This window comes from Puma concolor, chromosome E1 (genome assembly GCF_028749965.1).
Source record: "Puma concolor isolate L17-30 chromosome E1, mPumCon1.1.hap2, whole genome shotgun sequence".
NCBI lineage: Eukaryota > Metazoa > Chordata > Mammalia > Carnivora > Felidae > Puma > Puma concolor.
Window position 1 is genome coordinate 58,744,166 of NC_141680.1, and position 18,053 is coordinate 58,762,218.

Consider the following 18,053-nt stretch of genomic DNA (forward strand, 5'->3'; position numbering starts at 1 on the left):
AGAAAATTGGCTATAGGAATCCTATTAGGTTTCCATGTATTTGAAAAAGCTTCATCTACACAATATTTAAATAATATACTTTAAGCTTTTGGTCACAAAAATGAAAAAACAGTAACAAAATTTTTTCAAACATCTCTAACTATTCGACTCAATTCTTTAAAAAAAAATTTTTTTTAATGTTTATTTTTGAGAGAGAGAGAGAGAGACAGATTGTGAGCAGGGGAGGGGCAGAGAGAGAGGGAGACACGGAACCCGAAGCAGGCTCAGGGGTCGGAACTGTCAGCACAGAGCCTGATGCGCTGCGAGCCGTGAGATCATGACCTGAGCCGACTAATGCTGTTCACTCAATTCTAATGCCACAGCACTACTTTTGTTATTTATGCTTTTATTCACTTAAAAAATTACAAAGGGCACCTGGCTGGCTTAGTAGGTGGAATGCAGCGACTCTGGATCTTGGGGTTAGGAGTTCGAGCTCCATGTTTGGTGTGGAGATTACTTAAAATAAAGCCTTTTTAAAAATTACACAAGTAAAACATATCCTTTGCAAAAAATAAAAAACAAAAATACACAGAAGCGCGTAATTTAAAAAGTGATAATCCAACCCGGTTATCCGTTCTGTGAGATGTAACTCTGCTATTAAGAATTGGTTTGTGGCCTTCCAGATTTTCCTACACAGATGTAAACACACTCGGATTTTCTGTTTTACTTTGTCTTTTAATTGGAATATACACATATCGATCTGCAAGGTTTTTTTTGTTTTTGGGGTTTTTTTGCCTATCGCACTCTATGCATCTTTCCATGTCTGCCCTTATAAATCAAACTCATGGGGCACCTGGGTGGCTCAGTCGGTTAAGTGTCCGACTTCAGCTTAGGCCATGATCTTGCGGTTTGTGAGTTCGAGCCCCACATCGGGCTCTGTGCTGATGGCTCGGAGCCTGGAGCCTGCTTCGGATTCTGTCTCTCTCTCTCTCTGCCCCTCCCATGTTCATGCTCTGTCTCTCTGTGTCTCTCAATAATAAATAAACGTTAAAAAAAAGTTTTTTTAATCAAACTCATTATTATTATGACCACATTATAATACCTCATAATAATAACCTCAATGTAATAACCCCATATCGAGGACTCACTCTATACCAGCACTGTACTAACAAGTACCACATAGGTTATTCCTCACAACAACCATATAAGGTAGGCAGTACAATTTTTTTTATTTTGCAGAAGAGACGGTAAATGCACAGAGAGGGTAAGTAATTTGTCCAGGATCACACAGCTAGTAAGAGGCAGTGTCAGGTCCCAAACCCAGCTATTTTTGTTACAGAGTTCCTATGTGTACTCTTAACCATTGTACTATATTCCCGTTGAATGCCCACATTTAATGAACTGGTTCCCTACTGATAAACATTCCCTACTTTCTAGTTTACATTGCTTGCATGCTTTTTTCCCCCCTCCTGGGTATTGTTGTTGTTGCTATTTGATCTGAAATTTGTCCTTATAGACTGTGTGGGATAAGGGGTTAGTCTTTTTTTTTTTTTTTCCAAACGGGAAACTTTACTAACACCATTTATTGAATATTCCATTACCCCCACTAAACTGAAAATCTATTTTTATCATGCTATATATACATACCTAGCTCCAGACTCTATTCTATTCTGAATGAGCACAATGAAGTGTTTTTGTTTGAGTACAATATAGTTTTGTTTTGTTTTTTAGTAGGCTCCATGCCCAACGTGGGGCCCAAACTCACAACCCTGAGATTCAGAGTCGCATACTCTACTGACGAACAGGCCAGGTGCCCCTGAGTACAATATAGTTTTAACAACTGTAGCTTTCCAATATTTAGAGCAAGGCGCACATCGACAGAGCCAAGCCTTCCCCCCATTTTCAAGGTACCAAACCTGCCTCTTCCACTTTGCGACATCCCCTCAAAATCCTTCAACGTCACAAAAGCTTCACCACCTCGGGGTGCCGGGGTGGCTCAGTGGGTTAATCATGTAACTCTTGACTTTGAGTCAGATCATGATCTCACAGTTCTTGAGTCTGAGCCCCACGTCTGGCTCTGTGCTGACAGTGCAGAGCCTACTTGGGATTCTCTCTCTCTCTCCCTCTCTCTCAAATTCAATCAATAAAAAAATCCTTAAGGAAAAAAACAAAAACAAAAAACCAAAGTTTCAACACCTTCCAACTTCCCTATATTTCTATCCATACATTCTTCCAATCTCAAGAAGGTAGTGCTTTCCCCATTCCAAGGTTAACTTTTCCGCTTGAGTTCCCATTCCCAACTGCCTCTCCCTCCTGGAGACCTCATCAGCAACCTCCCTCTTTCTCAATATTGCTGTTCCTCTGTCCACCATCTTTTTACTTGCCTTGCGCTGAAAGCATATTCTGGTCTCCCCAACTTAAAAAGCAAATACAAAAAGAGTTTCATCTGCCATGCCTTAAAATCCGCCCCCTGGGCCCGCATCCGTCATTCCTGCCTGCTCCCACCCACGTCCAGTAACTCCGCAGCTCTTCCAGTGGTTTCCGCCGCTCTAAATTCTTCCCTGCAACACCAGCGGGCCAAGTCTGTTCTCACACTTCCTTCACCCTTATGAACGCTCAGAAGACTTCCACACTCACTTCTGAGGCTCCTTGTCCCTTGGCTCCCCAAACCCTCCCGGTCCTGAATCTCTTCTTACCTACCAGTTGTTCCACGCTTTTGTGCAGCCCACAAACGCGGAAGTGTCTCTAAGAGCTCAGGTCTCTCCTTTCCTTTCATTCTTTCTCCCTCTCTCTTCCTCATAGAATCAAAGCAGAGGCTCTGACTTAAGGCACACATGAATTTGCTCCTGGTGCCACCTTCTACCACTGTATGACCTAGGACAACTTACTTAACTTTTTTGAGCTTTGGTTTCTTTATTTGTAAAACGGACAGTAACACCTCTTTCAAAGGACTGTTGTCAGGCCCAGGGAGCAATCAATACACACGGGCTCCTCCTTTCCCATAACGCGACTCCCAAACATTTTCCTCTGATCCTTCTTTGGAGTTTCAGACCAAATCTTTAACCACCTGCTGTATCTTTTCATCTGGGTAACCCCTCTTTGCTTCAAGTTCAATGAATCACCTTTATTGCTGGGAGGAGGGGGAATAAAAAGCATTTCATCTCAAGAGCTGTCAGCACAACTCCTCTGGGTGAAGGCACAATCTTTTTTTTGGAATATACCTTAATGAGCTTCTGAGAATGAAGAACAACACACCAAGGGTCCGTGTCCTTTTGTTACTGGTTGCAACTCAAACTGTCTTGTAACTTTTCTTCTCAGGAGAAAGGGTGAGAAGAAGAGTCAAAAAGGCAGAGGAATGACAGGATGAGAAAGGCTGGGGCTGGGGAACCTAAGAGCCAGTAAAACTCCGTAGCTGAAGTTCAGTTTAGGGCGATGCTGCTTGCTACTCCTTTGTATTTCTGCGACGTAAACCCCAACTTCATCGCCCTCCACAGATCTTTAGCAGAATCTATACTTTGTTGGGGGTTTTTTATGTTTATTAATTTATCTTTGAGAGAGAGAGAGAGAGCGAGTGCTCGTGAGCACAAACATGCATGTGAGCAGGGGAGGGGCAGAGAGGAGGGAAAATCCCAAACAGCTCCAAGTTGCCAGCGCAGAGCCGGATCGATCCCACAAGACCCGGGAGATCATGACCTGAGCAGAGACAAAGAGTCCGATGCTTAACCGACTGAGCCACCCAGGCGCCCCAGAATCTACGCTTTCAGGGCTTTCTGTGAATGGAATTTTTTTGGAGAAACTGAAGAATGGACCGAAGTCACATTTACTGTGGGGCAAAGACAGCAAGCTGGAGCTCCGGAGCCAACATGACTGTACCACGGGACATGCAGGAATTCGCAGAAATCTTGGAAGTGGCATTAGAAGTCTACACTCTATGATTTGGGGGGATTGGGGGGGGTTCTGTCTAATTCTTCTAGATTCTAAGGAGCAGTAAAGCCCTGGATGACATTTGGAACTCACTTTAAAATTCTTTTTTTATTTTTTATTTTTGAGAGAGAGAGAGGCAGAGAGAAAGGGAGACACAGAATCCAAAGCAGGCGCCAGGGGCTCGAACTCATATCATGACGTGAGCTGAAGTTGGACATCTAACCGACTGAGCCACCCAGGCGGCCCGTTTGGGACTCACTTGAAAAGCAGTTTCTTCCCCAGATTCTCAATTTCTGTCAATGGTGCTCACTTCTCTGGTCACCCAGCCTAAAAATGTCATAGTCATCAAAACCACAAAAACACTCAACGTGTGCTTTGTGCCAAGCATCCTTGTCAAGACCTCAGCCCTTTCCAAGTTCGGTTACAGTGGATTATCAGGTTATACTTCCCTAGCAAATCTCCATGCTTCTAGGTCTTTTTGTCCCTACAACCTATACCTCTAAGAGATAAATCTTCCTAAGAACACCACCTGGTTCCTCTCTCTTTTGGCTCCTACCCACCTCCCAAATTTTATTTCACGCTATCTTTCTACTAGAATTCCCTGCCTCAACCAACTAATCTATTCGGTATTCTCTAAATCCATCAAGAATACTGGCAAGTACACGGGGCGCCTGGGTGGCGCAGTCGGTTAAGCGTCAGACTTCAGCCAGGTCACGATCTCGCGGTCCGTGAGTTCGAGCCCCGCGTCAGGCTCTGGGCTGATGGCTCAGAGCCTGGAGCCTGTTTCCGATTCTGTGTCTCCCTCTCTCTTTGCCCCTCCCCCGTTCATGCTCTGTCTCTCTCTGTCGCAAAAATAAATAAACGTTGAAAAAAAAAAAATTTTAAGAATACTGGCAAGTACACCTGAAACTAATACAACACTAGATGTTAACTGACATTAAAACAAAAACGTATAAAGGCCAAAACAAAACAAAACAAAAACAAAAACAAAGCACACCAGCAAACTTCCAGGCCATTACTAATACTATTCTCCCTCTTGGGCTATTTGAGTGTTCTACCCTGCCTTCGATGTGTTCAGAACCATTGCTTTCTAGAACTCTACCCTTACTGATCAAGCTCTTTTCTGTATTTTACTCACTTGGCAGAACCCCTGTGTAGTTACTTTTTTTTTTTTGAAAAAAAAATTTTTTTTCAACGTTTATTTATTTTTGGGACAGAGAGAGACAGAGCATGAATGGGGGAGGAGCAGAGAGAGACGGAGACACAGCATCGGAAACAGGCTCCAGGCTCTGAGCCATCAGCCCAGAGCCCGAACTCACGGGGGGCTCGAACTCACGGACCGCGAGATCGCGACCTGGCTGAAGTCGGACGCTTAACCGACTGCGCCACCCAGGCGCCCCTGTGGAGTTACTTTTAACAGCTTTACTGAGGTATACTATACATCACATAAAATTCACCCATCATGGGGCACCTGGGTGGCGCAGTCGGTTAAGCGTCCGACTTCGGCTCAGGTCATGATCTCACGGTTCGTGGGTTCGAGCCCCGGGTCAGGCTCTGTGCTGACGGCTCGGGAGCCTGGAGCCTCCTTCGGATTCTGTGTCTCCTTCTCTCTCTGCCCCTCCCCAACTTGTGCCCTGTCTCTATCAAAAATAAATAAATGTAAAAAATAATTTTTTTTTTAATTCACCCATCGTACATTTTAATGACTTTGGGAACTATCACCACCATCCACTTGAAAACATTTCCACCACCCCCAAAATGTTCCCTCGTGCCCGTTTACAACGAATTCCCACTCCCTTCCCCAGGCTTAGGCAAACACTGCTGTTTTCTAGCTCTATAAATTTGCCTTTTCTAGCCATTTCGTATAAATGTACTCACACAATATACAGTCTTAAATCTGGTTTCTAGCACTTAGCACAATGTTTTCGAGGTTAATCCGTGTAGTGCAGCATATATCACTAGTTCATTCCTTTAAATTGCTGAATAGCATTTCATTGTATGAATTTATCTCATTTTATTAATCCATTCACCAGCTGATGAACATTTGGATTACTTCCCATTTCTTGCCTATTCATAGATACAATGCTGCTATGGACATGCACATACATGTCTGTGTGTGAATCTTCTGGACACATTCGTTGAGAGCGGAATTCTAGATCATAAGGTAACTTTATGTTTAATTTTTTAAGACACTCCCAAACTCTTCCAAAGTGGCTGCTACCATTTTACATTCCTTTCAGAGACGTACTAGGATTCCATTTCCATGCATTCCCACTAGCACTTGAGATCTTTTTCTTTTTTTTGACATCGTCTTTCTAATTGTAGCTCTCCTAGTGGTTGTGAACTGCTATCTCCTTGTGGTGTTTTTTTTTTAATTTTTTGTTTATTTATTTATTTTTGAGAAAGAGACAGAGAAAATGAGTGGAGGAGGGGCAGAGAGAGAGGGAAAGAGAGAATCCCAAGCAGGCTCCGCACTGTCAGCACAGAGCCCAATGTGAGGCTTGAACTCACAAACCTTGAGATCATGACTTAAGCGGAAAGCAAGAGTCAGAGGCTTAATCGGTTGAGCCACCCAGGTGCCCCTCATTGTGGTTTTGACTGTATTTTCCTAACGACTACTGGTAGTGAGCATCATTCTATGGGTTTATTAGCCATTCCTATATCTTCTTTGGGGACATACCTATTCAACTCATTTGTCCATTTTTAAATTGGGTTGTCTTAACACTGTTGTTAGGGATGCCTGGGTGGCTCGGTTGGTTCAGTGTATGACTCCAGCTCAGGTCATGATCTCACCGTTTGTGAGTTGGAGACCCGCATCAGTCTCTGTGCTGATGGCTTGGAGCCTGGAGCCTGCTTCAGGTTCTGTGTCTCCCTCTCTCTCCATCCCTCCCTCACCCACGCTCTGTCTCTGTCTCTCTCAAAAATAAACATTATAAATAAATAAATAAATAAATACTGAGTTGTTAAAGTTCTTGGTATATTCTAGATGCAAATCCTTTATCCATGTGTTTTGCAAATATTTTCATTCAGAAGATGGCTTGTCTTTTCATCTATGTTAATGTTTTCTGAAACAGAAACATGTTAAATTTTGGAGAAATCCAATTTATCAGTTTTTTCTCTTCTGGATAGTGTTTTTGGTGCTGTATCAAAGAACTCTTTCCCTAATCTGAGTCAAATAAATAATTTCTCCTGTATCTATATCTTCTTTTAGGGGTTTTAGAGCTTTAGTTCTTACATTTAGGTCCATTTTTTTAAACAGCTTTATTGACATATAATTCATACACCTTACAATTCACCTATTTAAAGTACACTGTCCAGTGGCTTTTTAGTATATTCACAGAGTCATGCAACTATTCACCATGATCGTATTAGTGGACACTTTCATGATCCCAAAAAGAAACCCATTAGCAGTCACTCCCCATTTCTCCCCCCCCCCCCCCCCCCCCCCGGTCACTGACACTCACTAATCTACTTTCTGTCTCAATGGATTTGTCTTTTGCAGACATTACGAATAAATGGGATTGTTCGATGTATACCATTTTGCATCTGGCTTTTCACTTAACATTAATGTTTTCAAGGTTCATCGTGGTGTAGCAAATACCCTGTCATTGCCACATAAAGTCCCATTGTGTGGACTTGTCACATGTTATCAGTTGTTCCATTTGCCAGTTGACGGACATTTGGGTTATTTCCACCTTTTAGCTATTACGAAAAATTTTGTCACGAACATTCATGTACATATTTTGGTGTGGATTTTCCCCATTTTTCTTGGGAATATATATACCCTATGAATGGAATTGCTGAGTCATTTAAGGAACTGTCAAACCGTTTTCCAAAGCAACTGTGCTTTTACTTTTCTACCAGGAGGGTACCAGAATTTTAATTTCTCTACATCCTCACCAACACTTATTATTTCTTATATTGATTATGGCCACCCTAGTGGTTGTGAAGTGGTATCTAACTGTAGCTTTGATTTGCATTTCCCTAATGGCTAATGATGCTGTTTTCATGTGCTTATTTTCCATTTATGTATCTTTTTTTGGAGGAATGTCTATCAAGACCTTTGTTCCTTTTTTAAGGTTTGTCTTTTTCTTTTTTTCTTAATTTTTTTTAATGTTTTATTTATTTTTGAGAGAGAGACAGAGCATGAGCAGGGGAGGGGCAGGGGAGAGGGAGACAGAATCCACAAAGCAGGCTCCAGGCTCTGAGCTGTCAGCACAGAGCCTGACATGGGGCTTGAACTCACAAACCGCGAGATCATGACCTGAGCCAAAGTCAGAATGCTTAACCAACTGAGCCACCCAGGCGCCCCAGGTTCTTTTTCTTATTGAATTGTACAAGTTCTTTATATATTCTTGATACAAATCCCTTAACATATATATGAATTGCAAATATTTTCTCCCATTCTGTGACTTGTGTCTTCATTCTATGATCCATTCTGAGTTAATTTTTGGTGAGGTAAGAAAGAGTTTAAGTTTATTGTTACTATTATTTTTTGCTTGTCATTATCCAAATGTCCCAGCACCATTTGTTGAAAAAAACTATTCTTTTCCTGTTGATAGGTCTTGGTACTTTTGTCAAAATCAACTGACCATGAACATAAGATTTTATTTCTGCCTTAAAATTCTGTTCCATTGATCTATATGACTTTTGTTGTGCCAATACCACACTGTGGTTTTATAGTAATTTTTTAAATTGGGTAGTGCAAGTCCTTTAACTTTGTTAGTCTCTTTCTTTCTCTTTCTCTCTCTCTCTCTCTCTCCCTCCCTCCCTTCCATCCTCTCTTCCTCCCTTCCTTTTTTTAAGATTTTTCAGGGCACCTGGGTGGCTCAGTTGGTTGAGCATCCAACTCTTGATTTTGGCTCAGGTCATGATCCCAGAGTCATGGGATCGAGCCCTGCATCAGGCTCTGTGCTGAGTATAGAGTCTACTTAAGACTCTATGTCTCCCTCTGTCTCTGCCCCTACTCCACTCGTGCTTGGCCTCCCTCTCTCTCTCTCTCTCTCTCAAAAAGAAATGTTAAACAAAAAAAAAATTAAAAAGAGAAAAAGAATCAGTTGGTCAATTTCTTTAGAAAAAGTTTGTTGGGATTTTGACTAAATTTTTAGATCAATTTGGAGAATATTGGCATCTTGACAATACTGAGTTCTCCAACATGAAGTGTTTAATTATTTAGATCTTTTAAAACTTCTTTAGTTAAAGCATCAATCTCGGTAACATTGTAGAATTTTCAGTGTACAACTTTTATACTTTTTAAGTTTATTTATTTATTTTGAGCCACAGTGTGTGCAAAAGCATGCAAGAGTGAGCAGGGGAGGGACAGAGAGGGAGAGAGAATTCCAAGCAAGCTCTGCGCTGCCAGCACAGAGCCTGAACCAGGGCTCAAACTCACGAAACCCTGAGATTATAACCTGAACCAAAACCAAGAGTCAGACACTTAACTGAATGAGCCACCCAGAAACTCGAGGATGAATTGCTTTCTTTCTTTCTTTAAAAAAAAAAATTTTTTTTTTAATGTTTATTTATTTTTGAGAGAGAGACAGAGTGCAAGATGGGCAGAGGCAGAGAGAGAGGCACAGAATCTAAAGCAGGCTCCAGGCTCTAAGCTGTCAGCACAGAGCCTGATGCTGGGCTCAAACCCATGAACCACAAGATCATGACCTGAGCCAAAATCCGACACTCAACCAACTGAGCCAGCCAGGTGCCCCAGCTTTCTTAATTTCATTTTCAGATTATTCCTTGTGTATAAAAATGCAATTGATTTTTATATATTGATCTTGTATGTGCAATCTCCCTAACTCATTTATTGATTGTAGTAGTTTTGTGTGTGTGTGTGGATTCCTTGGTACTTTCTCATACAGGATCATGTCACCTGTGAACAGAGTTTTACTTCTTCCTTTACATTCTGGGTGCCTTAAAAAAATTTTTTTTTTTAATATGTACCTGTGTTTATTTTGCCGTACTAGTCCAAATTTCCAACCAACCCTAAATGACAAAAGCAGACATCCTTGCCTTATTCCTGATCTTAGCAGGAAAGCATTCTGTATTTCATCATTAAGTATGATATGAGCTGCGGGCTTTTCAGAGATGCCCTTTATCAAATTGAGGAAGTTCCCTTCTATTCCCAGTTGGCTGAGTGTTCCTCATCTTGAAAAGGTTGGATTTGTCACGTTTTATCTCCATTTATTGAAATAATCATGTAGTTTTTATTTTTTATTCTACTAATATGATATATTAACATTAACTGATTTTCAGATATTAAACTAACCCTGCATTCCTGGGATATACCCCACTTGGTGACGGTAGTCTGTATTCTTACTTACCTCTGTATGCCTGCATTCCACTTCTGACACTAGATTATAAGCACTGAAATTCTGGAAGAAGTGTAATTTTTAAATAATGATTTCTAAAGGTTATAACTTTTAGATTTTTTTTTTTTTAAATAGGTTTTGGGGCACCTGGGTGGCTCAGTCAGTTAAGCCTCCAACTCTTAGTTTTCAGAGGCTTGGTTTCGGGTCAGGTCATGATCTTGCAGTCTGTGAGTTCGAGCCACATCTGCACTGTCAGCACAGAGCCTGCTTGGGATTCTCTCTCTCTTCTTCTCTCTGACCCTTCCCTGCTCATGCTCACTCTCGCTCTCTCTCTCAAAATAAATAAATAAACTTAAAGAAATTTTTTTTTAAAAAAGAGGTTTTCACAGCACAAGTACTCTTTCATCAATTAAAACCTCGAGCTTAGCACCTACTTCACAAGAATAATTAGTTAAAATAGGAAGCCACTATAGTTGTAAATTTTATGTGTCTTGGCTGGGCTGTCATGCCCAGCTGTTTATCCAAACGTTAATCTAGATGTTGCTGTGATGGTATTTTGTAGATGTAATTAACATTTACAATTAGTTGACTTTAAAGAAAAGAAATTACCTTGATAATGTGGATGCGCCTCATCCAATCAGTGGAGGACTGTAAGAGCAAAAACCGAGGTTCCCCAGAGAAGAAGGAATTCTGTCTTAAGACTGAAAGAGAAATCCTGCCTGAGTTTCCAGTCTGCTAGCTTGCTCTACAGATTTCAGACTCATGACTACATCAATTCCTGTCTGTTTCCAGCTCCCTGGCGGGCCTTATAAATTTTAGACTTGCCAGCTCCCGCAATCACAGAAGACAATTCCTTAAAATAAAAAGTAAACATAAAAAAATAAATCTTTTTATTTTAAGGAACATACATATATTTTTTAAATATACATATATCTCCTATTGGTTCCGTTTCTTTGGAGAATCCTGACTGATACTGCCACCAAATAGCTTGTGTTGTTAATACTCCCTTCTGTGACCCATATCATGAATTACAAAGTTGATTTGAGAGCTATCCTGCTGCTTGCCAAAGGAATCAAAATCACTGAGCACAAGGATCAGAATCTATATACTGGTGCACAGTACAATGCATGATACATAGCAGGTGCTCAGTAAAGGTACATAAATGGTAATAAACAGAAAGAGAAAACATGCTAAAGAACAAAAGGACACAACAACCATCATATAAGGAAATCAAAGGCCCTAAATCTTAGAACAAAATCAAGAAGTAAAAGAAATCGGTCTGCTTTTAATGAAGTATAAATAAAACAAAAACACTGGAGGTTTCAGGGGCACCTGGGTGGCTCAATTGAGTGTCTGTCTGACTCTTGATTTCAGCTCGGGTCATGATCCTGCAGTCAGGGGATTCTCTCCATCTTTCCCTCTGCCCCTCTCTCATACTCTTTCTCTCTATCTCTCAAATAAAAAATAGAAAATTAAAAAAATTAACAATAAATACTGGAGGTTTCAAGAGGAAAATCACTACATTTTAAGTGTTTGAAAAATAATGCTGGCATTTGAACTCTTGACCTTGATGACCATCATTAAATGGAGGAACGTTTAGGTTTTTTATGGTATTCAGTGTATTTACTATGAATTTCAGATTACTTTCTTTTTTTAATGTTTATTGCGGGGGAGGGGCAAAGAGAGAGAGAGCCTATCAGAAGTGGCCTCTATGCTGACAGAGTTCATGACCTGAGCTGAAGTCAGTTGCTTAACCGACTGAGCCACCAGGCACCCCAAGGAACTTACTTAATTTTAAAGTTATCAAACTGTCCCAGAACTGAACAATTCTTTATTTTGTAGTGAGTTACAGATTTTAAACTCCTTGGCTTCGAAACTAATATTAAATTGATGTTCCTAAAAACTAAGAGAAATTGTTATAACTATTTCACAGACAAGAGACGTTATCCCTGCTTAAAAAACTGCTCTTGGGGCACCTGCGTGGCTCAGTCGGTTGAGCATCTGACTTGATTTTGGCTGAGGTCGGGATCACAGGGTTGTGGGACAGAGCGTTGCTTCTGGTTCCACACTCAGTGTGGAGCCTGCTTGGGATTCTCTCTCTCTCTCTCTCTCTCTGCCTCTCCCCTGCCCACACTTGCATGCTCTCTCTCTAGCTCAAAATAAATAAACATTTAAAAAATAAAACCTTTGCGGGGCGCCTGGGTGGCGCAGTCGGTTAAGCGTCCGACTTCAGCCAGGTCACGATCTCGCGGTCCGTGGGTTCGAGCCCCGCGTCGGGCTCTGGGCTGATGGCTCAGAGCCTGGAGCCTGTTTCCGATTCTGTGTCTCCCTCTCTCTCTGCCCCTCCCCCGTTCATGCTCTGTCTCTCTCTCTCTGTCCCAAAAATAAATAAACGTTGAAAAAAAAATTAAAAAAAATAAAATAAAATAAAATAAAACCTTTGGGGTGTCTGGGTGGCTCGGTTGGTTAAGCATCTGACTTTGGCTCAGGTCATGATTTCACGGTTTATGGGTTCAAGCCCCACATCCAGCCCTGCACTGACAGCAAGCAGTCTGGAGCCTGCTTCAGATTCTGTGTCTTCCTCTCTCTCTCTCTGCTCCTCCCCCTCTTGTGCTCTTTCTTTCCAAAATAAATAAATAAACAAACATTAAAAGTGTATACAAAATAAATGATAAATAAAATCTCTACGAAAAAAGGTTTTAAAAAAAGGTGCAGAACAGCCTAAATAGCATGTTATGCTTGTATTCGCACAAGAAACTGGAAGAATTCCAAAGAAACCAAAAGTGGTTACACAGGGATGGGAGGAGGTGTATGGGGAGAAACTGGGTGATGAACAGAGCAGTGAGAACAAGACTTTCACTTTATGGCTTTTCATTCTTTTAAACTTTGAATCATGTAACTTAGATTACTTATTCAAAAAATAAATAATTATAAAACAATTTAGGCTATCTCTCTCTAAAAAAAGAAACCTAATTTTTTAAAGAAACTTCAGTTTCAACATGAAATCAGCTGTTTTCAGTAATTTCTAAAAAAAATTTTTAGGGGCGCCTGGGTGCCTCAGTCGACTTCGGCTCAGGTCATGATCTCGCAATTTGTGAGTTCCAGCCCCGCGTCGGGCTCTGTGCTGACAGCTCAGAGCCTGGAGCCTACTTCAGATTCTGTGTTTCCCCCTCTCTCTACCCTTCCCCTGCTCATGCTCTGTGTCTCTCTGTCTCTCAATAATAAACGCTAAAAAAAATTTTTTTAAATTATTTTAATATTTACTTTTGAGACAGAGAGCGAGAGACACAGAGCACAAGGGGAGGGGGGGCGTGCAGAGAGAGGGAGACACAGAATCCGAAGCAGCTCCAGGGTCTCAGCTGTCAGCACAGAGCCCAACACGGGGCTTGAACCCACAATCATGACCTGCGTTGAAGTCGGATGCTTAACCGACTGAGCCGCCCAAGCGCCCCTGTTCTCAGTAATTTCTAAATGTTTCCATTTCAATGAGCATACAAAACTAAGGGGTTCCTCTAAAGACACAAACAAAAGAAAGCAATTTCTGCCAGGCACTGTAACTATCATCACAGGGCCAGATGACAGAGTTGCTTTCTGAAACTCTTCCACGGGCAGCAGAGTCTGAGACTTTCCAGGGAGTCAGGGCACGGTCTCAGTTTAGCTGGTCACCTGGAGAAAGCTGACTCTGTTATCTGCTTTGTCCTACTATCAGTACTGAAGATAAGGCGGCTTAAAATCAACCCAGTCTGATTCCTCAACAAGGACAGGCCTTTGAGTTCTGTTTCAGTCCTGATGCAGAGCAGCCTCCTTTCCACAAGTCAATTCCTTTGCAAAAGGCAGAGGCTAATGGCTTAGAAAGAAGTGCCCTAACTTGATGGGTGACCTGGCCAGACTAATTTACATCTCTGGACTTCCACTTTCTTACCACCGACATGAGTGGGTCTTGGGCCAAATTCTCTCAAAGGTCCCTTTCAGGTCTACAATACTATCATCCCCATAAAAAGCCAAGTCGGTTTAAAGATCAGATGAAGGAAGGGGCGCCTGGGTGGCTCAGTCGGTTAAGCGGCCGACTCCGGCTCAGGTCATGATCTCACGGTTCGTGGGTTTGAGCCCCGGGTCGGGCTCTGTGCTGACAGCTCAGAGCCTGGAGCCTGTTTCGGATTCTGTGTCTCCCTCTCTCTGACCCTCCCCCTTTCATGCTCTGTCTCTCTCTGTCTCAAGAATAAATAAACGTTAAAAAATAAAAAAATAAAATAAAGATCAGATGAAGGGTGGGAAATGTCTCCAGACTAGAGCATATATGCAAGTTCATGGAAATTCTCAAGTACACAAAGATGTGCTGGCTGGGACATGAATGTTCTGGTTCTTATCTTCTGTGTTTTATCTTCAACACAAATAATTTGGCCCTTTTGCTGTAAAGATTTCTCACATATAGAACTTCCAATTAGAAATGAGCTACGACTACTTAGCACTTTTAAAAGACTGGTGGAGTGGAGAGGATTACGTCAGACTGTCAGCACAAAGTGTGTTGCATAAGGAAAGTTTTAGTTTGGGGATACCTAGGTGGCTCAACTGGCTGAGGGCCTGACTTCGGCTCAGGCCATGATCTCCCAGTTCATGAGATCGAGTCCCGAGACGGGCTCTTCACTGACAATGTGGAGCCTGCTTGGGATTCTCTCTCTGCTCCTCCCCCAGCCTCTCTCTCTAAATAAATAAATAGACTTAATAAACAAATCTTTTTAAAAAGTTTTAGTTTGGTCCATTTTCCTTTTATGATCATCACCCAAGGCTCATACTTGTATTAATATCCTTTGGGGAACCGCCTTCTAGAGATTTACCCATGCTAATTCCCACACGTGAAGGGAGGGTGAATCCTCTTCTGAGACTGCAAACTCTACTGAAAACCCCAAGCTCAGCAAAACATGTTCCATACTCTGATCAATAAAAGCTAAGTGATTTCAGGGGGGAAAAAATCCCCCACAAATACTTGTGCATATTTCTGTCCATTAAAAAGCAAAGTGCACGCTTCTATGAGCATTTTTTCATACAGTCCTAATTAGCTAGGGTTTTATTAAAACGCTAGAGATCCCGCAACTTTATCTTAGACTGTTCTAAAACAGCTCTTAATCATATTCAGCAAGGATTCATTCTTTGGCACAGCAGCAGCAAGAAACAGCGCTGGCAGACAGTCTGCAGGGCGCAGGTTCATTGTCTGGTCCCTGCTTCCACCTGGCACACACTGGACACACTGCTGAGAAACCAGCTCATCTCATTAGCATGTCTTTACCCTGAGGCTCCCATCCTGACACCTCTCCAAGATCGCCCAAATCCTCATTAGGTCCCAGGCCAAAGAGAAGATGGTAGCCATCCGTCCCCCAGAAGTCTTGGGAAAAAGCAATGAAAAATCGCGAGCAAAGAGGTCATGCAGCAAGCAGTTCAGAACTGGCCGGTGCTCAATCCACTTGGGATCCTCTCCCCCTCCCTGGCAAAACGCTCCTCCACCTCCAACGCTTAGGCCACAACCCAGGGGCTGCAGACATCGCTCTTTTCAACGATTCTGACCACACACATAGTAACTTCTAGACATTCTAAATGCCTGTGCTCTGTCCCCTAGCTCTCCCCATTCCAAAAGCCAGGCCTGCCGCCACTCTGGCAAAGGGACAACCCGGGTGACTCTGATACTCAGATGCCCAAACGTTTCTCTGAAACACTTCTTTCTGCTTCTGACAGCTTCCTGAAAAGCGCCAGCCTGCAAACGCATTCTGGGCCTCCATCCTCCCGCAGGCAATGGAAGCTTTCCGCCCCCCCCCCCCGCCCCCTCGGCCACTCCACCCCTCCCCGAGAAACCTACTTCAAACCTTGCGTCCGCGCCTCCCTCTCCAGAGGCCTGGATGCGCGGCCCCCGGCCCTCGGCCCCCGTTTCGGACGCCAGGCCCGCCTCACCTAGCCCTCAGCACCCCCCCCCCCCCGGCGGAAAAGGCGCACCGGGCGCCAAGAAGGGCCCCGCGGGCACCCCGCCCCTCCGGAGCCGCAGTCCCCGCCGCTCGCGTCTCTGTCACCGGGCAGACGGCCTGCAGGCCGCTCGCGTCCTCGGGCGGCGGGCCGGCCGGCCACCGCGGCTACCCCGCCAACGGCCCCGCCGCACCGGCCCGCAGACCTCCCCACCCCCCGGCCCCGGGGCGCGCCCAGCCCGCGCCCGCCGGCCCTCACCGGACTTGGGCGGGTAGCGGTACACGGAATTGGACGGGATGTCCACCTCCTCCACGCCCGCGTGCTGCCGGCTCGTCAGGGCCCCCATGGCGCTGCGCCCGCGCCGCCCTCTCGCCTCACCGCGGCCGCTCGCCCCGCGCGCGGTGCGGGGGTCGGCTGTCCGCCGCAGCCGGCTCCGCCTCGGCGCTGCGGCTCTGGCGGCGGGGAGCCCCCGGCGCGCCGCGCACCATCCTCCGCCGGGCCCCGCGGCGGCGCCTCTGCCGAGGGGGGTCTGCGCGCTGGGCCGGGGGCGCAGCCGCCGCCGCCGCCGCCGCAGCCGCCTCGGGCCGCGTGATGTCAGCGGCAGCTGGAGCAGGGGGCCCGAGGCGGCCGCGGCCAATGGCGGGGCGGGGCGGGACGGGGCGGGGCGGGGCGGCGGCGGCGCGCCAGCCAATGGGCGGGGGGATGCGGCGCGAGCGGCTGCCATCCGGGCGCGGGGAGACGGCCGGGGGCTCGCGGCCGCGGGCTGGGGCTGTGGGCTGCGGACCCGGCTCCTCCGACCGCTCGGCCCGGAGCCTGCTCGCCGTCGACCCAGACGCCTGAAGGCGGCGCGAGGCCGCCGGGCGGTGGAAAAGCTGCTCCGGCCCCGCCCCCGACACGAGCGAGCCGGCGGCCAGAACCCCGCAGAGGGGCGTCCCCAGCCGCAGCGGTCCGAGCGCGCTCCAAGCAGAGGACTGCGTGGCATCGGCGTCTCTCTCGCCGCCCCCCACGCTCACCGCGCCTCTGCTCTAAAGTGCCCTGCTAATCCCATCTCCCAGGGGCCGGGGAGATTACTCAAGGCTGGAGACCCGCTATCCCTGGGTCGCCAGGGGTATCGCCATCCCTCTCACGTAGCTCCTTTCGGAGCGCCCAACTCTATACATGCTCCCTGTGGGTCCCTGGGGCGGCTCCTGCAGCTTCGAAGTTCGGAGAGCATCAACCCACGTTAAGATCAAGACATCCAAGCTCTGATTGCACCTTTTGGGGGCTCTTGAGGACTGCGTGTGCGAAGAGTCAACGCAGGGGAAGGCGAATGGGGCCAGGCAGAGCAAGGGGCCTCTCTTGATGAAAACACTTAAGACAGTGAGAAGCTGGGCAGAAGGCGTCATTCTAAAAACTTAATTATAGACATTTGTATTTTAAACCTTTTATTTGTGGGTCGGGTGTTTTGTTTTGTTATGTTTTTCTGAAAAGGTGGCCTGATCAGCAGAAATTTCAACTGCCAAACTATGACTTCAACAACTTTTCACAATGTTTAAAGTACCGTGTGGAGTGTCCAGTTCCCTTGATTAGGTTTGCAAAGGCTTTTTATAGTCTTTCCTGGTTATGTTTTGCGTTGTTCATTGCCCTCTTTTGGTGCTAAAGTCACCTAGGACAAGTTGCCTTGGTTTTCTCCAAGGTCCCCAGGATGGCAGGAACATGTCTCTGTTATTTATGTTGACTGATGCTATGAGGAGGGCTTGAGCTACAGGGTAAGTCCCTGGCCCGGACATGTTGGTGGGCAGCCTTCTCCCAAGCTCCAGGGCTCCCTGGCAGAGTCCAGAGCCTTCCCTCCAGCCCCTGGCCCCAACCACTAGTAGGCTCGCGGACATATCTCTGGGAGGGAACTGGTGT

General features: G+C 45.1%; 1 protein-coding gene and 1 long non-coding RNA gene across 8 annotated transcripts in view; both read right to left on the reverse strand.

Moving 5' to 3' along the window:
* The window catches only part of RNF157 (ring finger protein 157), an 84,020-nt gene extending 67,288 nt beyond the window's left edge, over nt 1-16,732 (reverse strand). For 5 of the 7 annotated variants that reach the window (XM_086688113.1, XM_086688108.1, XM_086688114.1 and 2 more), the window contains exon 1: nt 16,422-16,730. In XM_086688113.1, coding sequence (XP_086544239.1) covers nt 16,422-16,509 — 88 coding nt within the window. In that variant the 5' untranslated portion in view covers nt 16,510-16,730. Of the gene's footprint in view, nt 1-10,823; nt 11,017-16,421 lie in introns of those variants that run through there. The other 2 variants (XM_086688107.1, XM_086688111.1) reach the window with 2 other exon arrangements.
* On the reverse strand, nt 1,432-5,048 carry LOC147574542 (uncharacterized). Its single transcript, XR_015244306.1, has 2 exons — nt 4,814-5,048; nt 1,432-4,574 (listed from the first exon to the last, which is right to left on the reverse strand). It is a non-coding gene; the product is annotated as an uncharacterized LOC147574542 (long non-coding RNA).
* Nucleotides 16,733-18,053: the final 1,321 nt, after the last annotated feature.